The following is a 24,531-nucleotide window of genomic DNA, read 5'->3' on the forward strand; positions in this document are numbered from 1 at the left end:
AAATATGGAAATCGTCATCAAACTTAATAAAGTACACAGATGGTTCAGCTTCAACTTGATGAATAACCATGCCAGTCTTTTTTAAGCCATTTTCTTTGGCATATTCCACCTGCTTGCCCACCAGGCTTTCCACAACCTCCCCTGGTTCTCTTTCAGCTGGAGGGGAATCATTTGAATCTGGCATGATCCGTAGATCTCCTTCCTTATAGCCATCTAAAAGTTGATACATATATAAGACTGGGTCCTTTTCATAGGTTACATAATAATAAAACCATGTGTTCATAATAGGTGCTCGTGCTAATACCATCCCTCGCCACTCATCCTTGGAACCATCCTCTGTTTCAAACATATGCTCCACTGCTTTACCAATCATTGTGTCAGCCAAATGGGCATTGCTGATTCGGGATGAGGCAACTCTGTTTGGTAGAACTTCAAGAGCAGACACCCTTTCATACTTGTGAAGCTCAAGTCCATAGACACAATCAAATCCATCATACTTTATAAGATAGAGGGAGGGATTCACTGGTACTTGATCCAGAACTGTTCCTTTCCACTGGGTTATTGGCCCACTGCCCTCTTTCCACCCATGCTGTATTCTACAGCCTACAATATTTTGCCTTGGCTGGGAGATTGGTTTACTTGGTCCCATATTGTTTCAATGTTTCTTATGAGATGTGGTACAGTTGAAGATTATTAAAGTAAGACAAAGGATAAGCACACGAGGGAAGAGGGCCCTGCTCGTAAGAGTTTACAATCTAAAGGGGAGGGGTAGACAGACATGGGTGACACAGATGGGGTACATAGAGAACGTGGAACAGAGGGTTAGGTTGAGATTTGGCTGGGTTTGGTGAAGAAGTGGACCCCCAAAAGGCACAAGTCAATACTTAACATTGCAACATTTTACTGGGCTATGCAGTAGAAAATAAAAAATAATGGGGGGGGGAAATAAAAAAAGAATCGATAACTTCTACTGCTTTCAAAAAGGTCAATGGAAGCTGAAATAATGGACAACTACCTCATGGAAGCCAGATACAGTCTACCAAACAGTACTTAGCAGAGTTAGGAATGAGTGCTTATGAAATACAGTAACATTTTGTCATAATATTTCAGAAACTGCATGGCTGGTCTCTTGCACTCTTTTGCTGTAATACACCACCTGCTTTAGGATTTATATTCAAAAACATTATGTTTTCATAATCCCAAAAACGTCAGTCTGCTTGGAGAGTGGTTTGTTCCTTTGTAAGGGTAAGAGAACAAACGTTCTCAAACAATGGTTTCTCAATTTCTTTTTCCTCTGGGAAGGGATTGTGGATTCGCAGGAATAGCTGACCATTTCTGTAATCAGAAAGCAGCGACTTTCTACAAATGTTTACATTAGATTACATTTGTAAAAAAAAAACAAAAAACTACAGAATCCCATTTAGGATGTTTTTACCAAATCGTAGACATAAATATGGAAATCGTCTTCAAACTTAATAAAGTACACAGATGGTTCAGCTTCAACTTGATGAATAACCATGCCAGTCCTTTTTAAGCCATCTTCTTTGGCATATTCCACCTGCTTGCCCACCAGGCTTTCCACAACTTCCCCTGGTTCTCTTTCAGCTGGACGGGAATCATTTGAATCTGGCATGATCCGTAGATCTCCTTCCTTATAGTCATCTAAAAGTTGATACATATATAAGACTGGGTCCTTTTCATAGGTTACATAATAATAAAACCATGTGTTCATAATAGGTGCTCGTGCTAATACCATCCCTCGCCACTCATCCATGGAACCATCCTCTATTTCAAACATATGCTCCACTGCTTTACCAATCATTGTGTCAGCCAAATGGGCATTGCTGATTCGGGATGAGGCAACTCTATCGGGTAGAACTTCAAGAGCAGACACCCTTTCATACTTGTGAAGCTCAAGTCCATAGACACAATCAAATCCATCATACTTTATAAGATAGAGGGAGGGATTCACTGGTACTTGATCCAGAACTGTTCCTTTCCACTGGGTTATTGGCCCACTGCCCTCTTTCCACCCATGCTGTATTCTACAGCCTACAATATTTCGCCTTGGCTGGGAGATTGGTTTACTTGGTCCCATATTGTTTCAATGTTTCTTATGAGATGTGGTACAGTTGAAGATTATTAAAGTAAGACAATGGATAAGCACATGAGGGAAGAGGGCCCTGCTCATAAGAGTTTACAATCTAAAGGGGAGGGGTAGACAGACATGGGTGACACAGATGGGGTACATAGAGAACGTGGAACAGAGGGTTAGGTTGAGATTTGGCTGGGTTTGGTGAAGAAGTGGACCCCCAAAAGGCACAAGTCAATACTTAACACTGCAACATTTTACTGGGCTATGCAGTAGAAAATTAAAAATAGGGGGGGGGGGAATAAAAAAAAGAATCGATAACTTCTACTGCTTTCAAAAAGGTCAATGGAAGCTGAAATAATGGACAACTACCTCATGGAAGCCAGATACAGTATACCAAACAGTACTTAGCAGAGTTAGGAATGAGTGCTTATGAAATACAGTAACATTTTGTCATAATATTTCAGAAACTGCATGGCTGGTCTCTTGCACTCTTTTGCTGTAATACACCACCTGCTTTAGGATTTATATTCAAAAACATTATGTTTCCATAATCCCAAAAACGTCAGTCTGCTTGGAAAGTGGTTTGTTCCTTTGTAAGGGTAAGAGAACAAACGTTCTCAAACAACGGTTTCTCAATTTCTTTTTCCTCTGGGAAGGGATTGTGGATTCGCAGGAATATCTGAGCATTTCTGTAATCAGAAAGCAGCGACTTTCTACAAATGTTTACATTAGATTACGTTTGGCAAAAAAAACAACTACAGAATCCCATTTAGGATGTCTTCACCAAATCGTAGACATAAATATGGAAATCGTCATCAAACTTAATGAAGTGCACAGATGGTTCAGCTTCAACTTGATGAATAACCATGCCAGTCCTTTTTAAGCCATCTTCTTTGGCATATTCCACTTGCTTGCCCACCAGGCTTTCTACAACCTCCCCTGGTTCTCTTTCAGCTGGAGGGGAATCATTTGAATCTGGCATGATCCGTAGATCTCCTTCCTTATAGCCATCTAAAAGTTGATACATATATAAGACTGGGTCCTTTTCATAGGTTACATAATAATAAAACCATGTGTTCATAATAGGTGCTCGTGCAAATACCATCCCTCGCCACTCATCCTTGGAACCATCCTCTGTTTCAAACATATGCTCCACTGCTTTACCAATCATTGTGTCAGCCAAATGGGCATTGCTGATTCGGGATGAGGCAACTCTGTCTGGTAGAACTTCAAGAGCAGACACCCTTTCATACTTGTGAAGCTCAAGTTCATAGACACAATCAAATCCATCATACTTTATAAGATAGAGGGAGGGATTCACTGGTACTTGATCCAGAACTGTTCCTTTCCACTGGGTTATTGGCCCACTGCCCTCTTTCCACCCATGCTGTATTCTACAGCCTACAATATTTCGCCTTGGCTGGGAGATTGGTTTACCTGGTCCCATATTGTTTCAATGTTTCTTATGAGATGTGGTACAGTTGAAGATTATTAAAGTAAGACAATGGATAAGCACACGAGGGAAGAGGGCCCTGCTCGTAAGAGTTTACAATCTAAAGGGGAGGGGTAGACAGACATGGGTGACACAGATGGGGTACATAGAGAACGTGGAACAGAGGGTTAGGTTGAGATTTGGCTGGGTTTGGTGAAGAAGTGGACCCCCAAAAGGCACAAGTCAATACTTAACATTGCAACATTTTACTGGGCTATGCAGGAGAAAATTAAAAATAGGGGGGGGGGAATAAAAAAAAGAATCGATAACTTCTACTGCTTTCAAAAAGGTCAATGGAAGCTGAAATAATGGACAACTACCTCATGGAAGCCAGATACAGTATACCAAACAGTACTTAGCAGAGTTAGGAATGAGTGCTTATGAAATACAGTAACATTTTGTCATAATATTTCAGAAACTGCATGGCTGGTCTCTTGCACTCTTTTGCTGTAATACACCACCTACATTAGGATTTATATTCAAAAACATTATGTTTCCATAATCCCAAAAATGTCAGTCTGCTTGGAAAGTGGTTTGTTCCTTTGTAAGGGTAAGAGAACAAACGTTCTCAAACAACGGTTTCTCAATTTCTTTTTCCTCTGGGAAGGGATTGTGGATTCGCAGGAATAGCTGACCATTTCTGTAATCAGAAAGCAGCGACTTTCTACAAAAGTTTACATTAGATTACGTTTGGCAAAAAAAAAAAAAAAACTACAGAATCCCATTTAGGATGTCTTCACCAAATCGTAGACATAAATATGGAAATCGTCATCAAACTTAATAAAGTACACAGATGGTTCAGCTTCAACTTGATGAATAACCATGCCAGTCTTTTTTAAGCCATTTTCTTTGGCATATTCCACCTGCTTGCCCACCAGGCTTTCCACAACCTCCCCTGGTTCTCTTTCAGCTGGAGGGGAATCATTTGAATCTGGCATGATCCGTAGATCTCCTTCCTTATAGCCATCTAAAAGTTGATACAGATGTAGCCAGCTTTATCTTGAGTGGCTGCGGCGTTTGTCCCGTTCGACCATACGCAGCGTACTGGGGCGTAGCGAGGCGCGCCTAGTCACAGAGAGGCTATCTAATCGCACGGAGACAGACATTTGACGTTTGGCGTTACCTTTACGTGTAATACCTGCGATCAGCAACCAGATGTCGCTTTTTACAATCACCACTGCGCATGCGTGTGGTCTCCCGTAAAATACAATACTGAAATACATAATAAGGACTACTTTACTAAGGCGTCTCATTACGCTGCATACAGTAAATACTCATTACGCTGCATTATTTAATACAGTACTGTATATACGACACCGACGCAAATAGTACAGCATACAGTACTGTATATGATCCATCTACAATACTTTATGAATACTGTATGTGAGCGTCCAAGTCCCGCAGACAAAACATACAGTACTGTAAAACCAGTAGTGTACACTGTCGCAAATGGATGTGTGTTACAAGTTCACTATTGCCTCTCAAGATTAGGAATTTTGTACAGTATGTTATCGTCCTAATCCCGTAGCCATTACAGCATAATCAAAACCAACGGATTTATACATTTGTCTGCGGCGAAGTGGTGAAGTGTTTCGCTTCCTATACTCAGAGTCCAGGGTTCGATTCCTTAAGTACGAATGCATGTTAGTTTTTTTCAGACACTTTATTATTTTTTTTATTCACATAAACCAGGGCAAAGCTGCATGAGCGGTTCTATGCGATCGAGTCCGGTGTACCATAATGTGCAGGTTCTATGCAGGTTAAGGTTCTATGCTCCGTACAGTACACATACAATTCTGTAGCTGGGCAGACTGAATAGAAATGGCTACCACCTATGACTCCTTGCCCCACAGAGGCCCTAGGCTACGGAGCAAGTAATAGTCCAGATTGTACAGACTATGGGGCAATGCTGAAGGAGCGTCACAATCCCCTAGCTAAAATACACAGTATGCACATTATGGTACACCGGACTCGATCACATACTGTAGCACACTGGCAAAATGGCCGCCGCCCCTGAACCCTTGTGCAGGTTATGGGGCAATGCTGAAGGAGCGTCACAATCCCCTAACCAAAATACACAGGGGAGATACAGTAGGGATAAGCTACTGTAGGATTGCATACAGTATTACGGTACACCGGACTCAATCGCATAGCACACTGTCAAAACGACCACTACCCATGAACCCCCACCTCCTGAACCCCCACCTCGTGGCAGTCAGCAGTTGGGTATGGAATGAGAAATGGCATAAGCTGTGCAGGCTACGGGGCGATGCTGAAGGAGCGTCACAATCCCCTAGCCAAAATACACAGAGATAAGCGAGGTCTATGCACATTACAGTACGTTACACCGGGCTCGGTCGCATAGCAAACTGACAAAACACAAGTTTTACAGTACATACAGTAAAGCAGGCCAAAGCTGCAGGAGAGTTTCTACTGTAAAGGTTCTATGCACCGTACGGTAATGTACACATACAATTCTATAGCAGGGCAGACTCAATTGAAATGGCTACCGCCTGTGACTCCTAGCTCCTAGGAGGCACTCAGCTATGGAGCAAATAACAGCACAGATTTTGCAGGCTACGGGGCAATGCTGAAGGAGCGTCACAATCCCCTAGCTACAATACACAGGGGTGATAGAGATAATCGAGTGGCTGGAGGGGGGGTCCCCTTGATTTAAGGGGCCCCCACTCCTCCAGGGTACCCCGGCCAGGTGTGACTAGTTGGGTATTTCATTCCATGGCCGCAGGGACCGGTATAAAAGTGTCCCCCGGCTGTGCATTATCTGTCCAGCTAGTGGAGCCCAGTGCTGATTCAAAAAATATGGGGAACCCCTACGCTTTTTTGTCCCCCTTATTTTTTGCACCAGGACCAGGCGCAGAGCCCGGTGCTGGTTCTAAAAAGATGGGGGATCCCGTGTCCATTTTTTCCGTATTCCTGCCGGAATTCGACTGCAATTGCATATACAGTACTGTACCCCTTAATGTCACTGCTTACAGTATACAGTATTTAGACATGAGCTTGTGTACAGTATCTGTCATGAGGTGCTTTTTTCACTGACACTATAACTTTTTTCTATTGTAATATACTGTACAGAGGCGGCAAACTAGCCAAACGGGAATAATCAGCTTCTGCTGAATAAAATGAGATGCTACAGTACATGCCTATATTCTGTGAGTGACTGCGGCTCTATGAAATTAAATCAGAAAATTTAAATATGAAATGCATTACTAATGTGTGGCATTACTGTACTGTATGTGTATAAGGTGTACTACAATATTTTCTGGTGTAACATAAGGAAAGGGCACTACTGCATGGTCTAATGCAGTGGTTCTCAAATTTGGTCCTCAGGACCCCACACAGTGCATGTTTTGCAGGTAAACCAGCAAGTGCACAGATGTATTCATTACTAACTGACACATTTTAGAAGGTCCATACAGTAGGTGGAGCTAATTTTTTCACTTGTGATTCTGTGAGACCTGCAAAACCTGCACTGTGTGGGGTCCTGAGGACTGAGTTTGAGAACCTGTGGTCTTATGTAAATAAAGATGAATGTGTTGGGGTGTAATGTGAATAAGGGGCATTACTGTTAGGAGTAATGTGGTACTATGATATGATGTCATGAGAATAAGAGACACCACTGCATGATATAATGTGAAAAAAGTTGCAGTACTGTGTTGTGTCATTTCATCTTCGGGTATTATTGTGTTACCATGCCCCTTCCCAGCAAGAACATACTGTACACTGTTTTGGGCTGGCACTAAATGTGCACATTGTTCTTATTTAGATTATAGGGGGTAGGAGCGCCAAAATGGGTGATGGTGCTGGGAAAGGGGTGCAGGGTTAGAGGCGGAACTACGTAGCATCTGTGCAAGAGGGCATCAGCCAAAATCTAGCCTAGGGCATCATGTTGGTCAGGTTTGGCTCTGATAATACTGTATACTGTACTCTTACTGTACTTTGCATTCAATACAGATACTGTTTGCACACAGGTTTTACATGAATCATTGGCAATGCTGCAGGAGTGTCTCATTAGGCAATCTAAAATATACCACGACTATGGGTGGGGATACAGTAGGGAAGTTCTGTCACCATAAGCTGTCTGCTGTGTATAGCATATTTCCATCTGAGATGCATTTGTGTGTTTGTAATAAGAAAAAAACATTTTACTGTACATTTAGTGGATACAGTATTTCTCCCCCATAATGACGTATCATACTGTACAGGTACCCTCATGTACTGTACCGTACCATACTGTAAAATTTAATATTTATTGGAAAAACATCAATATTAATGTAAAAAAAAAAGTATTACAACATCCGATTCCATGTACTGCACTGATCAAAATGTACAGTACTCTTATTCAGGACTTATAAAACTGAAAATAACTGTTCATACACATCAATAACATTACTACTGTATAATATTCTACATTAGTTTATGCAATAATCAGACAAAGGCAATTTTATAATTTTTTTTAATAATGCACCAATTTAAAATTTTAAACAGAAAATACAGTACAGAACTACATATTTGTGGCTTGACCATTTCTTTCGACTACAACAGGTAATACTTTATACAGGTGATTTATATAATTATTACAATGTTCAGGTGTGAGTACTTCTAGCCAAAATTTCTTTATCCCATCCACCAGTTGCTGTTTTGTTGTTGGCTTTGCAACACTCCTAACGTACCTCTTCAATTGAGCCCACACTAATTCGATTGGGTTCATGTCTGGTGATCTATATAAAAATAAAAAAAAAGCGTATAGAAAAAATTAATGACATTACAGTAAATAGAGAAAATTAAACATACAATATTGTACTGTTTATTAAACAATTTTTTTTTTTTACAGTACTAGAGTGCTATCCAAAATTTTACTTGTACACTGTTGAAAGAATACTCACTCTGGTGGTGTGCGTTCCCAATTCATACCTTTCTCTTCCATAAATTTGGCTGAGGCGGAGTGTTTAGGATCATTGTCTTGGAATATCCTATGGTGAGTTGGGTAATATTTATTCACAAATGGCACCATACATTCCTCTACTATTGTTTCTTGGAAAAATTTCTTATCCATGATCCCTACAGAAATAAAAAAATGTTGTTCATTAATAAGCAACTCCTTTTATTGTGCAGTTACACGTACTCTACAGTACAGCATGTATTTTTACAGAACACAGGCACAGAATAAAGTATAGTACTGTACCTTCGAAAAATAATAGGGGACCAGCTCCTAATCGTGATATGCCTCCCCATACATGGACTTTCAATGGATGCTTTGGGCGTGGTTTTAAAGAGATATGGTTACGTTTCCTGAATGACATTCTGGAGAACCGCTCAAGGGCAACAGACGATTCATCTGTGAAAATGACATCATCAAATGTTTCACCACTCTCAATCCATCGCCGTGCCTGTTCCACTCTCTTTTCTTTATTCACATCTCTTATCATTGGAGATATAAGGGTCGACTGACATGATGTACAAGCATTACATACAGTACATGTCAGTACTGTATGTAAATTCTTCAATTATTGCCTAACAACAATGCTGCTTACTGTATATTAAATACTGTAGGCCTAGAAATGTGCATCTCAATATACAGTAGTAGTTAAAAACACAGGGGCCTATGTGGATAAGCGAGTTCTATGCACACTAAAAATGGCCACCGACCGTGAACCCCCAGCACGTGGCAGCGCTCGGATATGTAGTGAGATACAGTATGGCATACATTTCACAGTCCAGGGGGCAATGCTGAAGGAGCGTCACAATCCCCTAGCTCAATTACACCGGGATAAGCGAGGTCTATGCACATTACGGTATACCAAGCTGGATCGCTTAGCAACCTGACAAAATGGCCGCCGACCGTGAACTCCCAGCAGGTGGCAGCGTTCGGATATGTAGTGAGATACAGTATGACATACATTTCACAGTCCAGGGGGCAATGCTGAAGGAGCGTCACAATCCCCTAGCTCAATTACATTGGGATAAGCGAGGTCTATGCACATTACGGTATACCAAGCTGGATCGCTTAGCAACCTGACAAAATGGCCGCCGACCGTGAACTCCCAGCACGTGGCAGCGCTCAAATATGGAGTGAGAGATGGTATACATTTTAAAATACACCGGGATAAGTTGTACAGGCAAGGGAGCAATGCACAGGGACATTCATCATTTACGTATATAAATAATTGTAAACCGTAAATGAAAGAATTACCGGTCAAATACTGTATGACGAAACTGTGTCAATGAGCTGGAACACGTGAGCCTAGCAGAAGTTTTCGAAGGCAGAAACAGAGAGCAAATTATGAGGAGATTTCTGAAAGGTCGGAGAAGATCCAGACAGCAAGTCTGCCTACGAGGAAACAGCTTTGCAAAGTGGGTAGCGGGCGGTGACTGAGACGCTCTTTTATTCACATTCAAAAGTACAGTATGCTCTGTGATTGGTGTAAGGATGAATGCGCCTATATTGGCACCAATCACAGCGGTAAGAATTCCTTTTGTGTGAATGTGAATAAAAGAGCGTCTCAGTCACCGCCCCGCTACCCACTTTGCAAATTGTGTCAATGTACCTGTATGACCTGTACATTTTCTGGGGCTGCATGCACTGTGCTGAATCCACTTGGAGCAGCTCGGATACTCAAAGGGGAGTGCATGAACTTGGCTCACCACATTCCTGGTAATGTAAGGGCCTGGTACAAGTTGCCCCTTTTATTCCAGTTGATTTTTTGGGCGCTGCTGTATCTATCCAGTAGCAGCCGAGTCCATTGTGCTGTGTCCATCTGGGGCCTTGGGCTGCGTTTCCATCCTGGGGCTGCTGTTGTCAGTCCTCTATTCTGGTGTCCGTATGCGACAGTGTTAAAAAGCAAAAGACAAAAACGAAAAATAATTCAAAAAAGCAAAACCTAAAAATAAAGTACAAAAACCATTACCCCGCACCACCACCACAAAAAAATAAATTATAAAAATGTTAAAGTTGATATTGTTACTGTATTTGTGCTGTTACCTTTTGATTAAAGTACCGTACAGTATGTGTGATGTTGGCTTTCTTATTACAATACAGTATGTGTGATGTTACATGTTCCAAATGATTTTGTCCGTAAATAAAGTGTTTCTTAAAATAAACATGACGTGGTTTCCAATGTTTGTATTCCCAACTTCCTGTACTGTATAAATTAGTTCTACTGTATGATGGGAATTCAATTAAGAGTGGTATACTGTATGTAAAACAACTTGGTTAGGCATCTTGCATTTCATATTATAATAAAAACCACAGGAAACTTCTATTTTTAAAAGTTTATTGAAGAAAAAAAAGGTGTTTTTTTTTAAATAAAGTTTGAAAGTTAATTAAAACAAAAAAGTAGTTTGTTCTTCGTTACATTCTTTTCTTGTGTATATAGATATCTGTGGGGAAAAAAAAAAAAAAAGTATTAAAGTAAAGACACTCATGTTCATTTGTTTTCCAAGAAAATTTGTGGAACCACACAGCCCAGCAATAAGTCATGCTGGGCTGTGTGGTTCCACAAAAGGCATGCGGTCCAAAGTGAAATAGTGGTGTCAGTGGTCAGCACTTTGACACGCTAACATTTGTGGAACCACACAACCCAGCAATAAGTCATGCTGGGCTGTGTGGTTCCACAAAAGGCATGCGGTCCAAAGTGAAATAGTGGTATCAGTGGTCAGCACTTTGACACGCTAACATTTGTGGAACCACACAGCAATGGCTGACACACATAAAATGGCTGACACACACAAAATGCCTGACACACACAAAATGCCTGACACACACAAAATGCCTGACACACACATGCTGGAGGGAAAACACATGTTTGCCAAACAGTCGACAGCACATGTCGGCCAGATGGCCGACCAAACTTGCTCCAAATCACCCCAAACTGGCCAGAAAGCACCCCAGAACACTCAGGAGGTACACCACAGCTAAATTAGGAGAGAATTTCATTACAAACAGCCAGATCTTGCAGATTATCTGCCAGATAATTGTATGGTGTACAGTATGCCTATCTTATACAGTAGAAAAAGATACTATACAATGGAGTACAATAACAAACATATTTATTAAAAAAAAAAAAAATTTAAAATGCTCTTAATAACAAATTAAAAAAGTGGTCCACTAAGAGGTGGACCACCACCCGCAGGAGCAGAATGGCACGCTGCAACTGTTCTGTGGGAAAAAAAGGACAGTATTACAAAACAAATACTGAATACTTTACAGTGTAGTAATGGCAATACAGTACTTTACTCTATATTAGACAATCTTGTTATTTACAATGTACAGTACTGTATTGTCAGTACAGTAAATCAAACACTACTGTATGCTGTCGAGGTAATTTAAACATTGCTTTAGTTTACCTCTTGTATAAGTGGGCTGCTGCCTGCCCGCTTCTGGGCCAGCCCACCTATCTTGCCCCTGTCTGGGGCCCCCATAAATCATTGGCACTATATTGGAGAAAAAAAAACATTTAGTCACATTCAAATACTAAACAATTATTACTGTATACTGTAGGTACAGTATTATACTGTATTGCTGGTATTCAAAATATAAAGTACTGTACAAGAGTTTAGCTTCAATAGGTCATAAACAAATTGTCAAAGGAATAAAACACCACAGTACAAATACTGTAGACATTTACTGTATGTATTAGCAGTCATGACATTTCATGACAGCTTCAGAAAAAAGAGGGTTACAGTACTGTAGGTGGTGTTGTAGGGAGTACTATCAATAATAGTGGACTGTACTCAGAGCCAGCCATAAATAATATGATTCCCTAGTCAAGTTTTTGGATGCTGCCCCCTTGCACAGATGCTATTTCCGCCTCTGAGCCTGTACCCCTTTCCCAGCACCATCACCCCTCAACCATAGCAGTCCTCATTTTGGTGCTCCTCCAACCTACTGTATGTTTAAAATAGCAACAGTGTGCACATTCGGTGTGCATCCCAAAACGGTGCATGTTCTTGCTGGGAAGGGGCATGGCCACACAGTAATTCCCCAATCTGAAATGACGCCACACAGTACTGCAACTTTATTCACAACATATCATGCAATAGTGTCTCTTATTCTCGTTACATCATATGATAGTACCACATTACTCCTCAAAGTATTCCCACTTATTCACATTGCATCACATCATATTGCTCTTTGTTCACATTAGACAACACAGTAGTGCCCTTGCTACAGTATATGTTACACAACAAAGTACTGTATACACATAATGCTGCACATTAGTAATGCATTTTGTATGCAGATACAGACGCAGTCACACACAGAATATACTGTAGGCATGCTGCATATCATATTAATCAGCAGAAGCTGCTTGTGCCCCTAGGCATTTGGCAAGTATGCCTATGCCTAGGGCAGGCTCAGACTGGAGATCAGTACGTAATCCCGCTGGACGGGATCCCGGCAGTCAAAATACAGACGCCGGAATCCCGACCACACAATCCCGACAGGGGCGGCGAGCGGAAAGCAGCCCCTTGCATGCTTGCTTCGCTCTCCACGCGGTGGGCACGGTGCCTCGCTACGCTCTACACACTATTATATCAGTAGTCAGGAAACGCAGCATGCATTTGTGTAGTGAAGAGGGTGAAAAAGGAGAGAAAGTACAGTTTGTACTGTAAGGTTATGTCAGAGGGTGTGAAGATGATCAGCTCAGTGTTATACATGTTACAGTAAGTTAGAATACAGTACAGTGCATTATGTATTTCTATTTTATTACCAGGTGTCTCCTCCACTGGTTGGCGACGGACTGTAAAAAGATAAAATACAGTTAGTCATATCAGTTGGACTTAAAGTAATGTTGGAGAAAAAAAATACTGTAATTGCAGTACCAACTATTGCTACTGTACAGTATATTTATTTACCAAAATGGTATTCTGGCTCGTCGTCTGTGGGTAAAAGAGAAGAATATTATAAGATACAGTATACAGTAAAAAGTATAGTAATAGTACACTAGTGTCCAGGCCTAGTGACAGGTGGGTAAAAAAAAGGTATGCTTGTGACAGGCATGGTGATTCCAAGGGACCCCACCGAGACCATCAGAAAATTTGTGAGTGGCCCGTATGCCGGTGATTATGACTAGACTAAGGTAGCAACTCTTTTTTGCTTTGAATTATGCATACTGTACAGTACTGTACTGTATGTGCATATTGTACAGTACACTTAAAATATTTAGCAGTTACTGTAGTGGTAATTTTTGGGATGACAGTATCAGCATACTGTAAGAATCCAACTGCGGCCCCCAAACAGATGCCGCCCCTAGGTACAGTACGTGCCTCTCGTGCCTAATGGGAAATTCATCACTGACAGTATCTAGAGAGAGAGATGAATGGAGAGACAGTGACATGGGGGGAGAGAGAGAGAGAGAGAGAGAGAGAGAGAGAGAGAGAGAGAGAGATTTAGTAAGATGGGAGTTTTTTTTAGAACAGGTGATGTTATCCACAGAGGCAGAACTCTGGGAGGCAACGGAGTCATCTGCCGCCGGGCTCCTGCTCTGAAGGAGGGGAACCTCTCCTCCTATTCTGTGACACCATTGAATTAAGTTAATTGATAGCTGTCGCTGTCTTTTTAGTGGCAGACTTCCTCACTGGTCCACGCACCTTACAAGTCACACCCTCTTTATTATACTGAATATACACATTTTACAAGTATCACACCCAGGATTAGAAACCACAACCTATTACACTGGAAGCAGGAACCTCACTGATGAAGCGGTTTGCTCCTGTATAGCAAATATGAGAATTCTAACTACAGTATATGAAGATACTTCTCTGACAATTACAAATATTACCTACTGTACTGCATTATCGTCTGTAAGTGTAACTACTGTAGATAAATGTTAATGTGGAATGTGATTGGTTGCTACTGTATGGGCAATATCACCAGTTCAAACAAAAACAATCATCTAAAGTCCACCATCCACTATTCCGATTTGTGCAATTTTTATCCGATTTCTACGCATTTTCCAGAAAAATCTGATGAAAAGTGCTACTCTGGTGGAATCAAATCAATGTCAGTGATAATTCTTACCACTAAATGCCGCCTCATCATCCTCATCATCCTCCTCCTCGGCGGCCTGTTCCAGTGTAGGGCCTGTGAAAAAACATTAATGAGAAAAAAAAGGTTCATTCCAGGAAATACACTACTTTACTATTTTAAACACAATGTTGTACTGTACTGTACATACAGAAACATTGAATTTGACGACAAATACTGTAAGAACCACTTTGCCCATCTAATCTGCCTCTTTTTTTTAACCATTTTTTACATCAAAGCTTATTTGATCTTTATTTCTTTGTAAGGATATCCTTATGTCTCTTCCATGCATGTTTAAATACTGTAGCTCTACTGTTTTAGGCTCTACCACCTCTGATGGGAGGCTATTCCACTTGTCCACTGCACTTTCTGTGAAGTATTTTTTCTTAAAATTCCCCCTGAACCTTCCCCCCTCCAGTCTCAGTGCACATCCTCGTGTCCTATTGCTTGCAGTACAGTGTCTTCATCAGGAGAATGTTTCCCTCCTGGACTTTATTAAAACTGGAGATGTGCACCGGAAATTTTTCGGGTTTTGTGTTTTGCTTTTGGATTCGGACTTGTTTTGGATCCTGGTGCTTTTTTTCAAAAACCTCTCAAAAACAGCTTAAATCGTAGAATTTAGGGGTATTTTTGATCCTACTGTATAGTGTTATTAACCTCAATGACCATAATTTCTACTCATTTCCAGTCTATTCTGAACACCGAGGTCGCTGGATGACTAAGCTAAGTGACCCAAGTGGTGCAAGATGGAATTGTGCTTGGGCCCTCCCACCCACCCTTATGTTGTATAAACAGGGTCTGCCACACGACTGTGGCTGAAATGACTGGTTGGTTTGGGCTCCCACCTAAAAAAGAAGCAATCAATCTCTCCTTGCTCAAACTGGCTCTACAGAGGCAAGATGTACCGGACTGGACTTACTTAATGGGTGCAGTGTGGTGAGGGACAGAGAGTCCTGGTCCTCCTCCTCCGCCACCGCCTGTGACAGTGTAGGGCCTGTGAAAGCAAAAATTCCATGAAATATACTTTTGTATTCTGTGTTGAATACAGTAAAGCAAAAATTCAGTCAGGAATTGGAGGAGGAGAGTAGATTTCGCACACAGAGACGAGAATGTCGAGGCCAGAATCAGGGGGTAGTGGAGGAGGGTTAGGATACCGTACCTCACCCTGTTGGGATTGCTGCAATCAGGATGCCACTGTCGGTCACCTGACCGCTAGAATCCTGACTGCTGGTCATGCAAACCCAACCCATTGGTTTAACACAATGTACAGTACAGTACAATACTTTAGTTTACTTACCAAGTTGGGGAGAGGGCTTCTTCTCCCCTTCCTCCTCACTGTCAATAATTACTGAGTGGAAAATAAAAAAATATTATAAACAAAATACAGTAGAGTACAGTTACTACAAAATTGCACAGTAGTACAGTGCTACAGGAGGCAGAGATATATTCATAATACAGTAGGAGCAGAATGACTGTCCAGTGGTAGGGGACATACAGTACTGTACTGTGCCTGTATTTAACTCGTGTTGGAGGAGAGGCGATTTCGCACACAGAGGCGAAAAGGGGTCTTCACAGTGAGGGAAATACTGTACAGTACATGTTTGGAATTCCCTGCCTGAAAAGTAATAAAAGTGGACTTGGTCAATACTTTTAAGAATGGGCTTGAGAAAATCCTACTGTACTTACTATACTGTGGCTCCTCCGACTCAGAGTCCACGTAAGTGACATCTGTGTTGAATATAAAAAAAACAAAAAGAAAAGTCAATGGGATTTCTGCAATCAGGATACCGCTGTCGGTCACTTGACTGCTGGAATCCTGACCACTGGTCACGCAAACCCAAGCCATTGGTACTGTTAATAAATCAATGAATGTAGAATGTAGAGTACTGTACAGTAGATTACAATTCTTACCAGGCTGGCCTGAAGGCTCCCACATTTCCTCCTCCTCCTCCTCTGGCTCCGTATCAATAACGAGGCGGTCTGTGTGTACAAGATAACAAGTATTGTAAAATAAAAAAATTACAGTAATACTGTAGGAAACTAGTGTGTCTGTAACAAAAATAATGATTACCACTTCCGGAGCTCTGCTGGTCAGACGGTGGTGGTGGTGGTGGTGGTGGTACTGTGAGAAAAAACAACAGTGCTGTAAGTGAAGCTGTCAATTTGTAACATGTACTATACAGTATCCAGGACACATGTACAGTAGTGTAATGATGACAGTCGCACCAGAATTCTCGTTACACAATACCTGGCAGTGCAGGTGGTGGTGGTGGTGGTGGTGGTACTGTGAGAAAAAAAACAACAGTGCTGTAAGTGAAGCTGTCAATTTGTAACATGTACTATACAGTATCCAGGACACATGTACAGTAGTGTAACGATGACAGTCGCACCAGAATTCTCGTTACACAATACCTGGCAGTGCAGGTGGTGGTGGTGGTGGTGGTGGTACTGTGAGAAAAAAAACAACAGTGCTGTAAGTGAAGCTGTCAATTTGTAACATGTACTATACAGTATCCAGGACACATGTACAGTAGTGTAATGATGACAGTCGCACCAGAATTCTCGTTACACAATACCTGGAAGCGCAGGTGGTGGTGGTGGTGGTGGTGGTGGTGGTGGTGGTGGTACTGTGAGAAAAAAAACAACAGTGCTGTAAGTGAAGCTGTCAATTTGTAACATGTACTATACAGTATCCAGGACACATGTACAGTAGTGTAATGATGACAGTCACACCAGAATTCTCGTTACACAATACCTGGCAGTGCAGGTGGTGGTGGTGGTGGTGGTGGTGGTGGTGGTGGTACTGTGAGAAAAAAAACAACAGTGCTGTAAGTGAAGCTGTCAATTTGTAACATGTACTATACAGTATCCAGGACACATGTACAGTAGTGTAACGATGACAGTCGCACCAGAATTCTCGTTACACAATACCTGGCAGCGCAGGTGGTGGTGGTGGTGGTGGTGGTGGTGGTGGTGGTACTGTGAGAAAAAAAACAACAGTGCTGTAAGTGAAGCTGTCAATTTGTAACATGTACTATACAGTATCCAGGACACATGTACAGTAGTGTAACGATGACAGTCGCACCAGAATTCTCGTTACACAATACCTGGCAGTGCAGGTGGTGGTGGTGGTGGTGGTGGTACTGTGAGAAAAAAAACAACAGTGCTGTAAGTGAAGCTGTCAATTTGTAACATGTACTATACAGTATCCAGGACACATGTACAGTAGTGTAATGATGACAGTCGCACCAGAATTCTCGTTACACAATACCTGGAAGCGCAGGTGGTGGTGGTGGTGGTGGTGGTGGTGGTGGTGGTGGTACTGTGAGAAAAAAAACAACAGTGCTGTAAGTGAAGCTGTCAATTTGTAACATGTACTATACAGTATCCAGGACACATGTACAGTAGTGTAATGATGACAGTCACACCAGAATTCTCGTTACACAATACCTGGCAGTGCAGGTGGTGGTGGTGGTGGTGGTGGTGGTGGTGGTGGTACTGTGAGAAAAAAAACAACAGTGCTGTAAGTGAAGCTGTCAATTTGTAACATGTACTATACAGTATCCAGGACACATGTACAGTAGTGTAACGATGACAGTCGCACCAGAATTCTCGTTACACAATACCTGGCAGCGCAGGTGGTGGTGGTGGTGGTGGTGGTGGTGGTGGTGGTACTGCGAGAAAAAAAATAACAGTGCTGTAAGTGAAGCTGTCAAACGTAAATTAACAAACAACTATCACTGTAATTTACCATCCTCATCCCGTAGCGCAGCACGGGTATTCAGCTATCTACAATGTTATTTATACTGTGTGTTTAATATTTACAGTTAGTTTTGTAAACAGACATTCTTAACATCACGGGCAACCAGATCTCACAGGAAGTGTCCCACCCTCTCTCCCATCCGGATTGCAGCGAGTTATCTGTGATGGTCAGGACAGGGGGGTGGGACTATAGAAATCACTATGTACTGTACACTACTGTATTTGACAATACTTACCAGCTTGGCGGCGCCTGTTCCGCCTCCTGTGCCGTCGTGCTACCAGCCCTGTAAAAATATATATACAGTATAATGGCAGCATACTGTACAGTCAATGAAATTCAACATTGACAGCATCTTTATGACATCACAATCAATGGAATTGTTCATTCTAGTACCCTGCACCTAATCACTCAGGAGGGCATAGTGTACTGTACTGTCTTCAAAACTTAAGGGGGACATTTCTAAATGTGACATACAGTACACTTACAGTATCGCTACAGTACAGTAGGTCCAGGGTATTAGACAGAACACTACCTTTATAGACATTGTAACACACATTAGCATTGCCCTTATAAACATTATGACACACATCAGCATGCAGCCCTCCCACCCTTAACCATCTCAGTACTGTTCATTACAGTATAAATTGATTCCATGACAGATGATGCAGCACTCACCTGAATTCATCTTATTCACGTCATGTCACAGTAGTGCAGTTTATTCACGTCATAGTACTGTCCTTGATTCACGTTGTGTCACACAGTAGAGCACCGTATTCACGTCACAGTACTGTCCTTGATTCACGTTGTGTCACACAGTAGAGCACCTTATTCACGTTACTGTACTGTACGTCACAGTAGTGCAGTAGTATATCCACATTAAGTCACAAAGTAGAGATCTGCCACAGTCATGAACCTTATAACACATTATGCAAGAGTAATGCACGTCAGAACACATTAGGCCACTGTAACATCCCTTAGAATAATTTCTGCCAAAGTAACATCCCTTAGAACACTGTACTATCTGAAACACAAATTTCTGCACACTGCACGACACACTGCAATTAAACCACACAATGCACTGCACGACACTGCATAGTGTATGCACTGCGTGATATGACAAACTGCACATTACACTGCACATTTCCATGCAAAATATGATACAATGTACACTGCACAAAAAACTGCAATTACCACATGTGTATACAGTACACTGCACGACAGTGCTGGCCCTAGCCAGATACAGATACAGCCGCAGTCACGCAAAATATAGGCATGCCGCATATCATTTTAATCAGCAGAAGCTGCTGGTGCCCCTAAGCATAGCAAATGCCCTAGGCATTTGCCTACTGTAGTTTGCCTATGCCTAAGGCCGGCTCTGCTGCACGATGTGATTCACTATGCATTACACTCACTGCACAATACCATATACTGAATGTACACTGCATGACACGCTGCAATTACGCAGCACGATACACTGTGATACATTGCATATACTGTACACTGCATGATACTGTACACTGCACAATCGTAGACCACGTGGATTGTAAAGAACTACTGTATATACACAAGTTTAAAAAAATAACAATTGTTTTTGTAAAACGCATGTCGATCTTTTTCCATGTCAACTTAACGACCATGTCAACCTACAGTAACTGGTGTCAACCAATTTCAAAAGCCGCACCATCTAGGTCGACGCAAAAAAACAAATTGACCTTTTGACCCGGGTTAATGTTTGGTCCTTGTTTAACCATTTGTTTACCACAAATACTGTACAGTGCTGTATAGACCGGATACCTGCTGCTACAGCAGCCCCTGCTATAATGTACTGTACCTGTAACTACAGTAACTTAAAGTACAGTAATCTACAGTAATGTACTGTACTTACAATCCCTTATGGCCTGCAGGCGTCGTGGGGTCCTCCTCACGAGGTCACTCCATCTCCTCTGGAGTGACCTCACCGTTCTCCTCCGGTTGTAAGTCCGGAGGATATCCCTGCTGGCCCTCCTATAAGCTCTCACCTTCTCCTCGTTGCTGGCGAGAGTTCTGTCCCGCCAGCGAACGAGGAGACGCAGCTCACCCAGAGCATAGGGACGGTCCCGTACAGCAGCCATGACCGTCCTTATGCTCAATGAGCGTCTCAGACGTCGTGCGCCTCAGACGTCGTGCGTCTCAGACGTCGTGCGTTCCAGGCATTCAACGTACAGTACTGTAGTTACTGTACTTTGTGACAGTTTCCCTTAGTTTTAAATATGCCCTTTCTTTGACCACAGTATTTTCCACTGTCTTGCCCTACGCCCTTCCCTCCTGGGAGCTATGCAATACACAAATACCGAAGATGCACAGTCCATCAGAATACACTCATTTCATTCCCGCTGTTTAGGTGCATTTAGCGTAAAGAATCGCTCCTGCAGATGTACTTTGATTTATGTGAAACCTGTGTGCATCCTTCCATTGACTGTCTTACAATGTAAATAAAACAATACAGTGCATTATTACAGAAAAAAAAAAAGAAAGAAAGCACATCAGGTCTCGAACCCTGGACCCCCAGCGAGGGAGGTGGGAGCCTTCACCCCTAGCCCACGACGCCTCATGAGAAATTTCCAATTTCATGTGTGAAAGTACTGCAAACAGCGCCCGGCCCCCGCCCCATTGCTGTTGGTTTATGCCTTAGAGGACTCGGACGCTCGCATTTGTAAAGCACGGTGTTTTCCTCCGCCTCCTGCTAGCCTGTTGCCCTTCCCCCATGGGAGCCTGCACAGATCATGCAGTAGACAGGGAGGGAATGCAGGTCATGTGCAATACACAAACGCCCACTGTAGTACTGTTTTGCTCACTTACAGTACTGTACTGTAGGTTGCATTTAGCGTAAAGAATCGCTCCTGCAGATGTACTTTGATTTATGTGAAACCTGTGTGCATCCTTCCATTGGATGTACTGTATTGGAGAGAAAAAAAAAAATGTTACAGTGAATGTCACGGGAACACATTAAAAATAAGGTTGGCACTTCCTTCCCATTGGTGTTGGTTTACAGTATGCCGTAGTGTACTCGGACGCTCATGTAATTGCATTTCAAAGGCACAGTATTTTCCATCGTCTCCCCCCTACCCCCATCGCCCTTCCCCCCTGGGGGCCTGCACAGGGAGGAAATTCAGGTCCTGTGCAATACACAAACGCTGAAGATCTACAGTACTGTTTTGCTCAGTTGGTAGCGTCAGAATACACTCATTTCATTCCCGCTGTTTAGGTACATTTAGCGTAAAGAATCGCTCCTGCAGATGTACTTTGATTTATGTGAAACCTGTGTGCATCCTTCCATTGACTGTCTTACAATGTAAATAAAATAATACAGTGCATTATTACAGAAAAAAAAAAAAAAAGAAAGAAAGCACATCAGGTCTCGAACCCTGGACCCCCAGCAAGGGAGGTGGGAGCCTTCACCCCTAGCCCACGACGCCTCATGAGAGATTTCCAATTTCATGTGTGAAAGTACTGCAAACAGCGCCCGGCCCCCGCCCCATTGCTGTTGGTTTATGCCTTAGAGGACTCGGACGCTCGCATTTGTAAAGCACGGTGTTTTCCTCCGCCTCCTGCTAGCCTGTTGCCCTTTCCCCATGGGAGCCTGCACAGATCATGCAGTAGACAGGGAGGGAATGCAGGTCATGTGCAATACACAAACGCCCACTGTAGTACTGTTTTGCTCACTTACAGTACTGTACTGTAGGTTGCATTTAGCGTAAAGAATCGCTCCTGCAGATGTACTTTGATTTATGTGAAACCTGTGTGCATCCTTCCATTGGATGTACTGTATTGGAGAGAAAAAAAAAAATGTTACAGTGAATGTCACGGGAACACATTAAAAATAAGGTTGGCACTTCCTTCCCATTGGTGTTGGTTTACAGTATGCCGTAGTGTACTCGGACGCTCATGTAATTGCATTTCAAAGGCACAGTATTTTCCATCGTCTCCCCCCTACCCCCATCGCCCTTCCCCCCTGGGGGCCTGCACAGGGAGGAAATTCAGGTCCTGTGCAATACACAAATGCTGAAGATCTACAGTACTGTTTTGCTCAGTTGGTAGCGTCAGAATACACTCATTTCATTCCCGCTGTTTAGGTGCATTTAGCGTAAAGAATCGCTCCTGCAGATGTACTTTGATTTATGTGAAACCTGTGTGCATCCTTCCATTGACTGTCTTACAATGTAAATAAAATAATACAGTGCATTATTACAGAAAAAAAAAAAAAAAAAAAAAAGAAAGAAAGCACATCAGGTCTCGAACCCTGGACCCCCAGCGAGGGAGGTGGGAGCCTTCACCCCTAGCCCATGACGCCTCATGAGAGATTTCCAATTTCATGTGTGAAAGTACTGCAAACAGCGCCCGGCCCCCGCCCCATTGCTGTTGGTTTATGCCTTAGAGGACTCGGACGCTCGCATTTGTAAAGCACGGTGTTTTCCTCCGCCTCCTGCTAGCCTGTTGCCCTTCCCCCATGGGAGCCTGCACAGATCATGCAGTAGACAGGGAGGGAATGCAGGTCATGTGCAATACACAAACGCCCACTGTAGTACTGTTTTGCTCACTTACAGTACTGTACTGTAGGTTGCATTTAGCGTAAAGAATCGCTCCTGCAGATGTACTTTGATTTATGTGAAACCTGTGTGCATCCTTCCATTGACTGTCTTACAATGTAAATAAAATAATACAGTGCATTATTACAGAAAAAAAAAAAAAAAAAAAAGAAAGAAAGCACATCAGGTCTCGAACCCTGGACCCCCAGCGAGGGAGGTGGGAGCCTTCACCCCTAGCCCACGACGCCTCATGAGAGATTTCCAATTTCATGTGTGAAAGTACTGCAAACAGCGCCCGGCCCCCGCCCCATTGCTGTTGGTTTATGCCTTAGAGGACTCGGACGCTCGCATTTGTAAAGCACGGTGTTTTCCTCCGCCTTCTGCTAGTCCTCCATTCCCATTATGCATTAGCGAACTCAGACGCTCATATATTTTAAAAGCACGGTGTTTATACATTGTACTGTACATTCTTCCTTTTACACAATTACTGTAGTTGCGTCTCCATACACATACAGTACTCCATACTTTTTCCACCGCCTCCCGTTACGCCTACAGTATTGCCAGAGCTGTAGATCAATCCGCCGCTATACTGTACGATCGAAAGTACTGGATTAGTGGAGCATTAGCCACACAGTGGTGGAGATGTGTAATGCATGATGAGTATCTAGATCGCCTCAACGCGCCTGCCTGTGATTAAACTCAGCTATCGCATTAGCGTGACTAAACGCCCGTCTCGGCGGAGAAACAGTCAAGATAAAGGTGGCTACATCTGTACATATATAAGACTGGGTCCTTTTCATAGGTTACATAATAATAAAACCATGTGTTCATAATAGGTGCTCGTGCTAATACCATCCCTCGCCACTCATCCTTGGAACCATCCTCTGTTTCAAACATATGCTCCACTGCTTTACCAATCATTGTGTCAGCCAAATGGGCATTGCTGATTCGGGATGAGGCAACTCTGTTTGGTAGAACTTCAAGAGCAGACACCCTTTCATACTTGTGAAGCTCAAGTCCATAGACACAATCAAATCCATCATACTTTATAAGATAGAGGGAGGGATTCACTGGTACTTGATCCAGAACTGTTCCTTTCCACTGGGTTATTGGCCCACTGCCCTCTTTCCATCCATGCTGTATTCTACAGCCTACAATATTTCGCCTTGGCTGGGAGATTGGTTTACTTGGTCCCATATTGTTTCAATGTTTCTTATGAGATGTGGTACAGTTGAAGATTATTAAAGTAAGACAAAGGATAAGCACACGAGGGAAGAGGGCCCTGCTCGTAAGAGTTTACAATCTAAAGGGGAGGGGTAGACAGACATGGGTGACACAGATGGGGTACATAGAGAACGTGGAACAGAGGGATAGGTTGAGATTTGGCTGGGTTTGGTGAAGAAGTGGACCCCCAAAAGGCACAAGTCAATACTTAACATTGCAACATTTTACTGGGCTATGCAGTAGAAAATTAAAAATAGGGGGGGGGGAATAAAAAAAAGAATCGATAACTTCTACTGCTTTCAAAAAGGTCAATGGAAGCTGAAATAATGGACAACTACCTCATGGAAG

The 24,531-nt window shown here is 42.5% G+C and overlaps 3 protein-coding genes across 3 annotated transcripts; all 3 read right to left on the bottom strand.

The window, feature by feature from the left end:
• Nucleotides 1-1,420: 1,420 nt before the first annotated feature.
• LOC135051219 (spindlin-W-like) lies at nucleotides 1,421-2,101 on the bottom strand. The gene has a single exon (XM_063957322.1). It carries the CDS (start codon nucleotides 2,096-2,098, stop codon nucleotides 1,421-1,423), a length of 678 nt encoding a protein of 225 aa, XP_063813392.1. The 5' UTR covers nucleotides 2,099-2,101.
• A 763-nt stretch (nucleotides 2,102-2,864) lies between these two features.
• LOC135051218 (spindlin-W-like) lies at nucleotides 2,865-3,542 on the bottom strand. Its single transcript, XM_063957321.1, has one exon. The coding sequence runs from the start codon at nucleotides 3,540-3,542 to the stop codon at nucleotides 2,865-2,867; it is 678 nt and encodes a 225-aa protein (XP_063813391.1).
• A 770-nt stretch (nucleotides 3,543-4,312) lies between these two features.
• Nucleotides 4,313-24,114, bottom strand: LOC135051220 (spindlin-W-like; the record flags this gene model as incomplete). The annotated part of the gene is made up of 3 exons (XM_063957323.1): nucleotides 4,313-4,554; nucleotides 11,471-11,476; nucleotides 23,727-24,114. Coding segments are annotated over 3 exons (636 nt in total), but the record flags the coding sequence as incomplete, so codon positions are not given.
• Nucleotides 24,115-24,531: the final 417 nt, after the last annotated feature.

The sequence above is a fragment of the Pseudophryne corroboree genome, chromosome 2 (assembly GCF_028390025.1).
Source record: "Pseudophryne corroboree isolate aPseCor3 chromosome 2, aPseCor3.hap2, whole genome shotgun sequence".
Taxonomy (NCBI): domain Eukaryota; kingdom Metazoa; phylum Chordata; class Amphibia; order Anura; family Myobatrachidae; genus Pseudophryne; species Pseudophryne corroboree.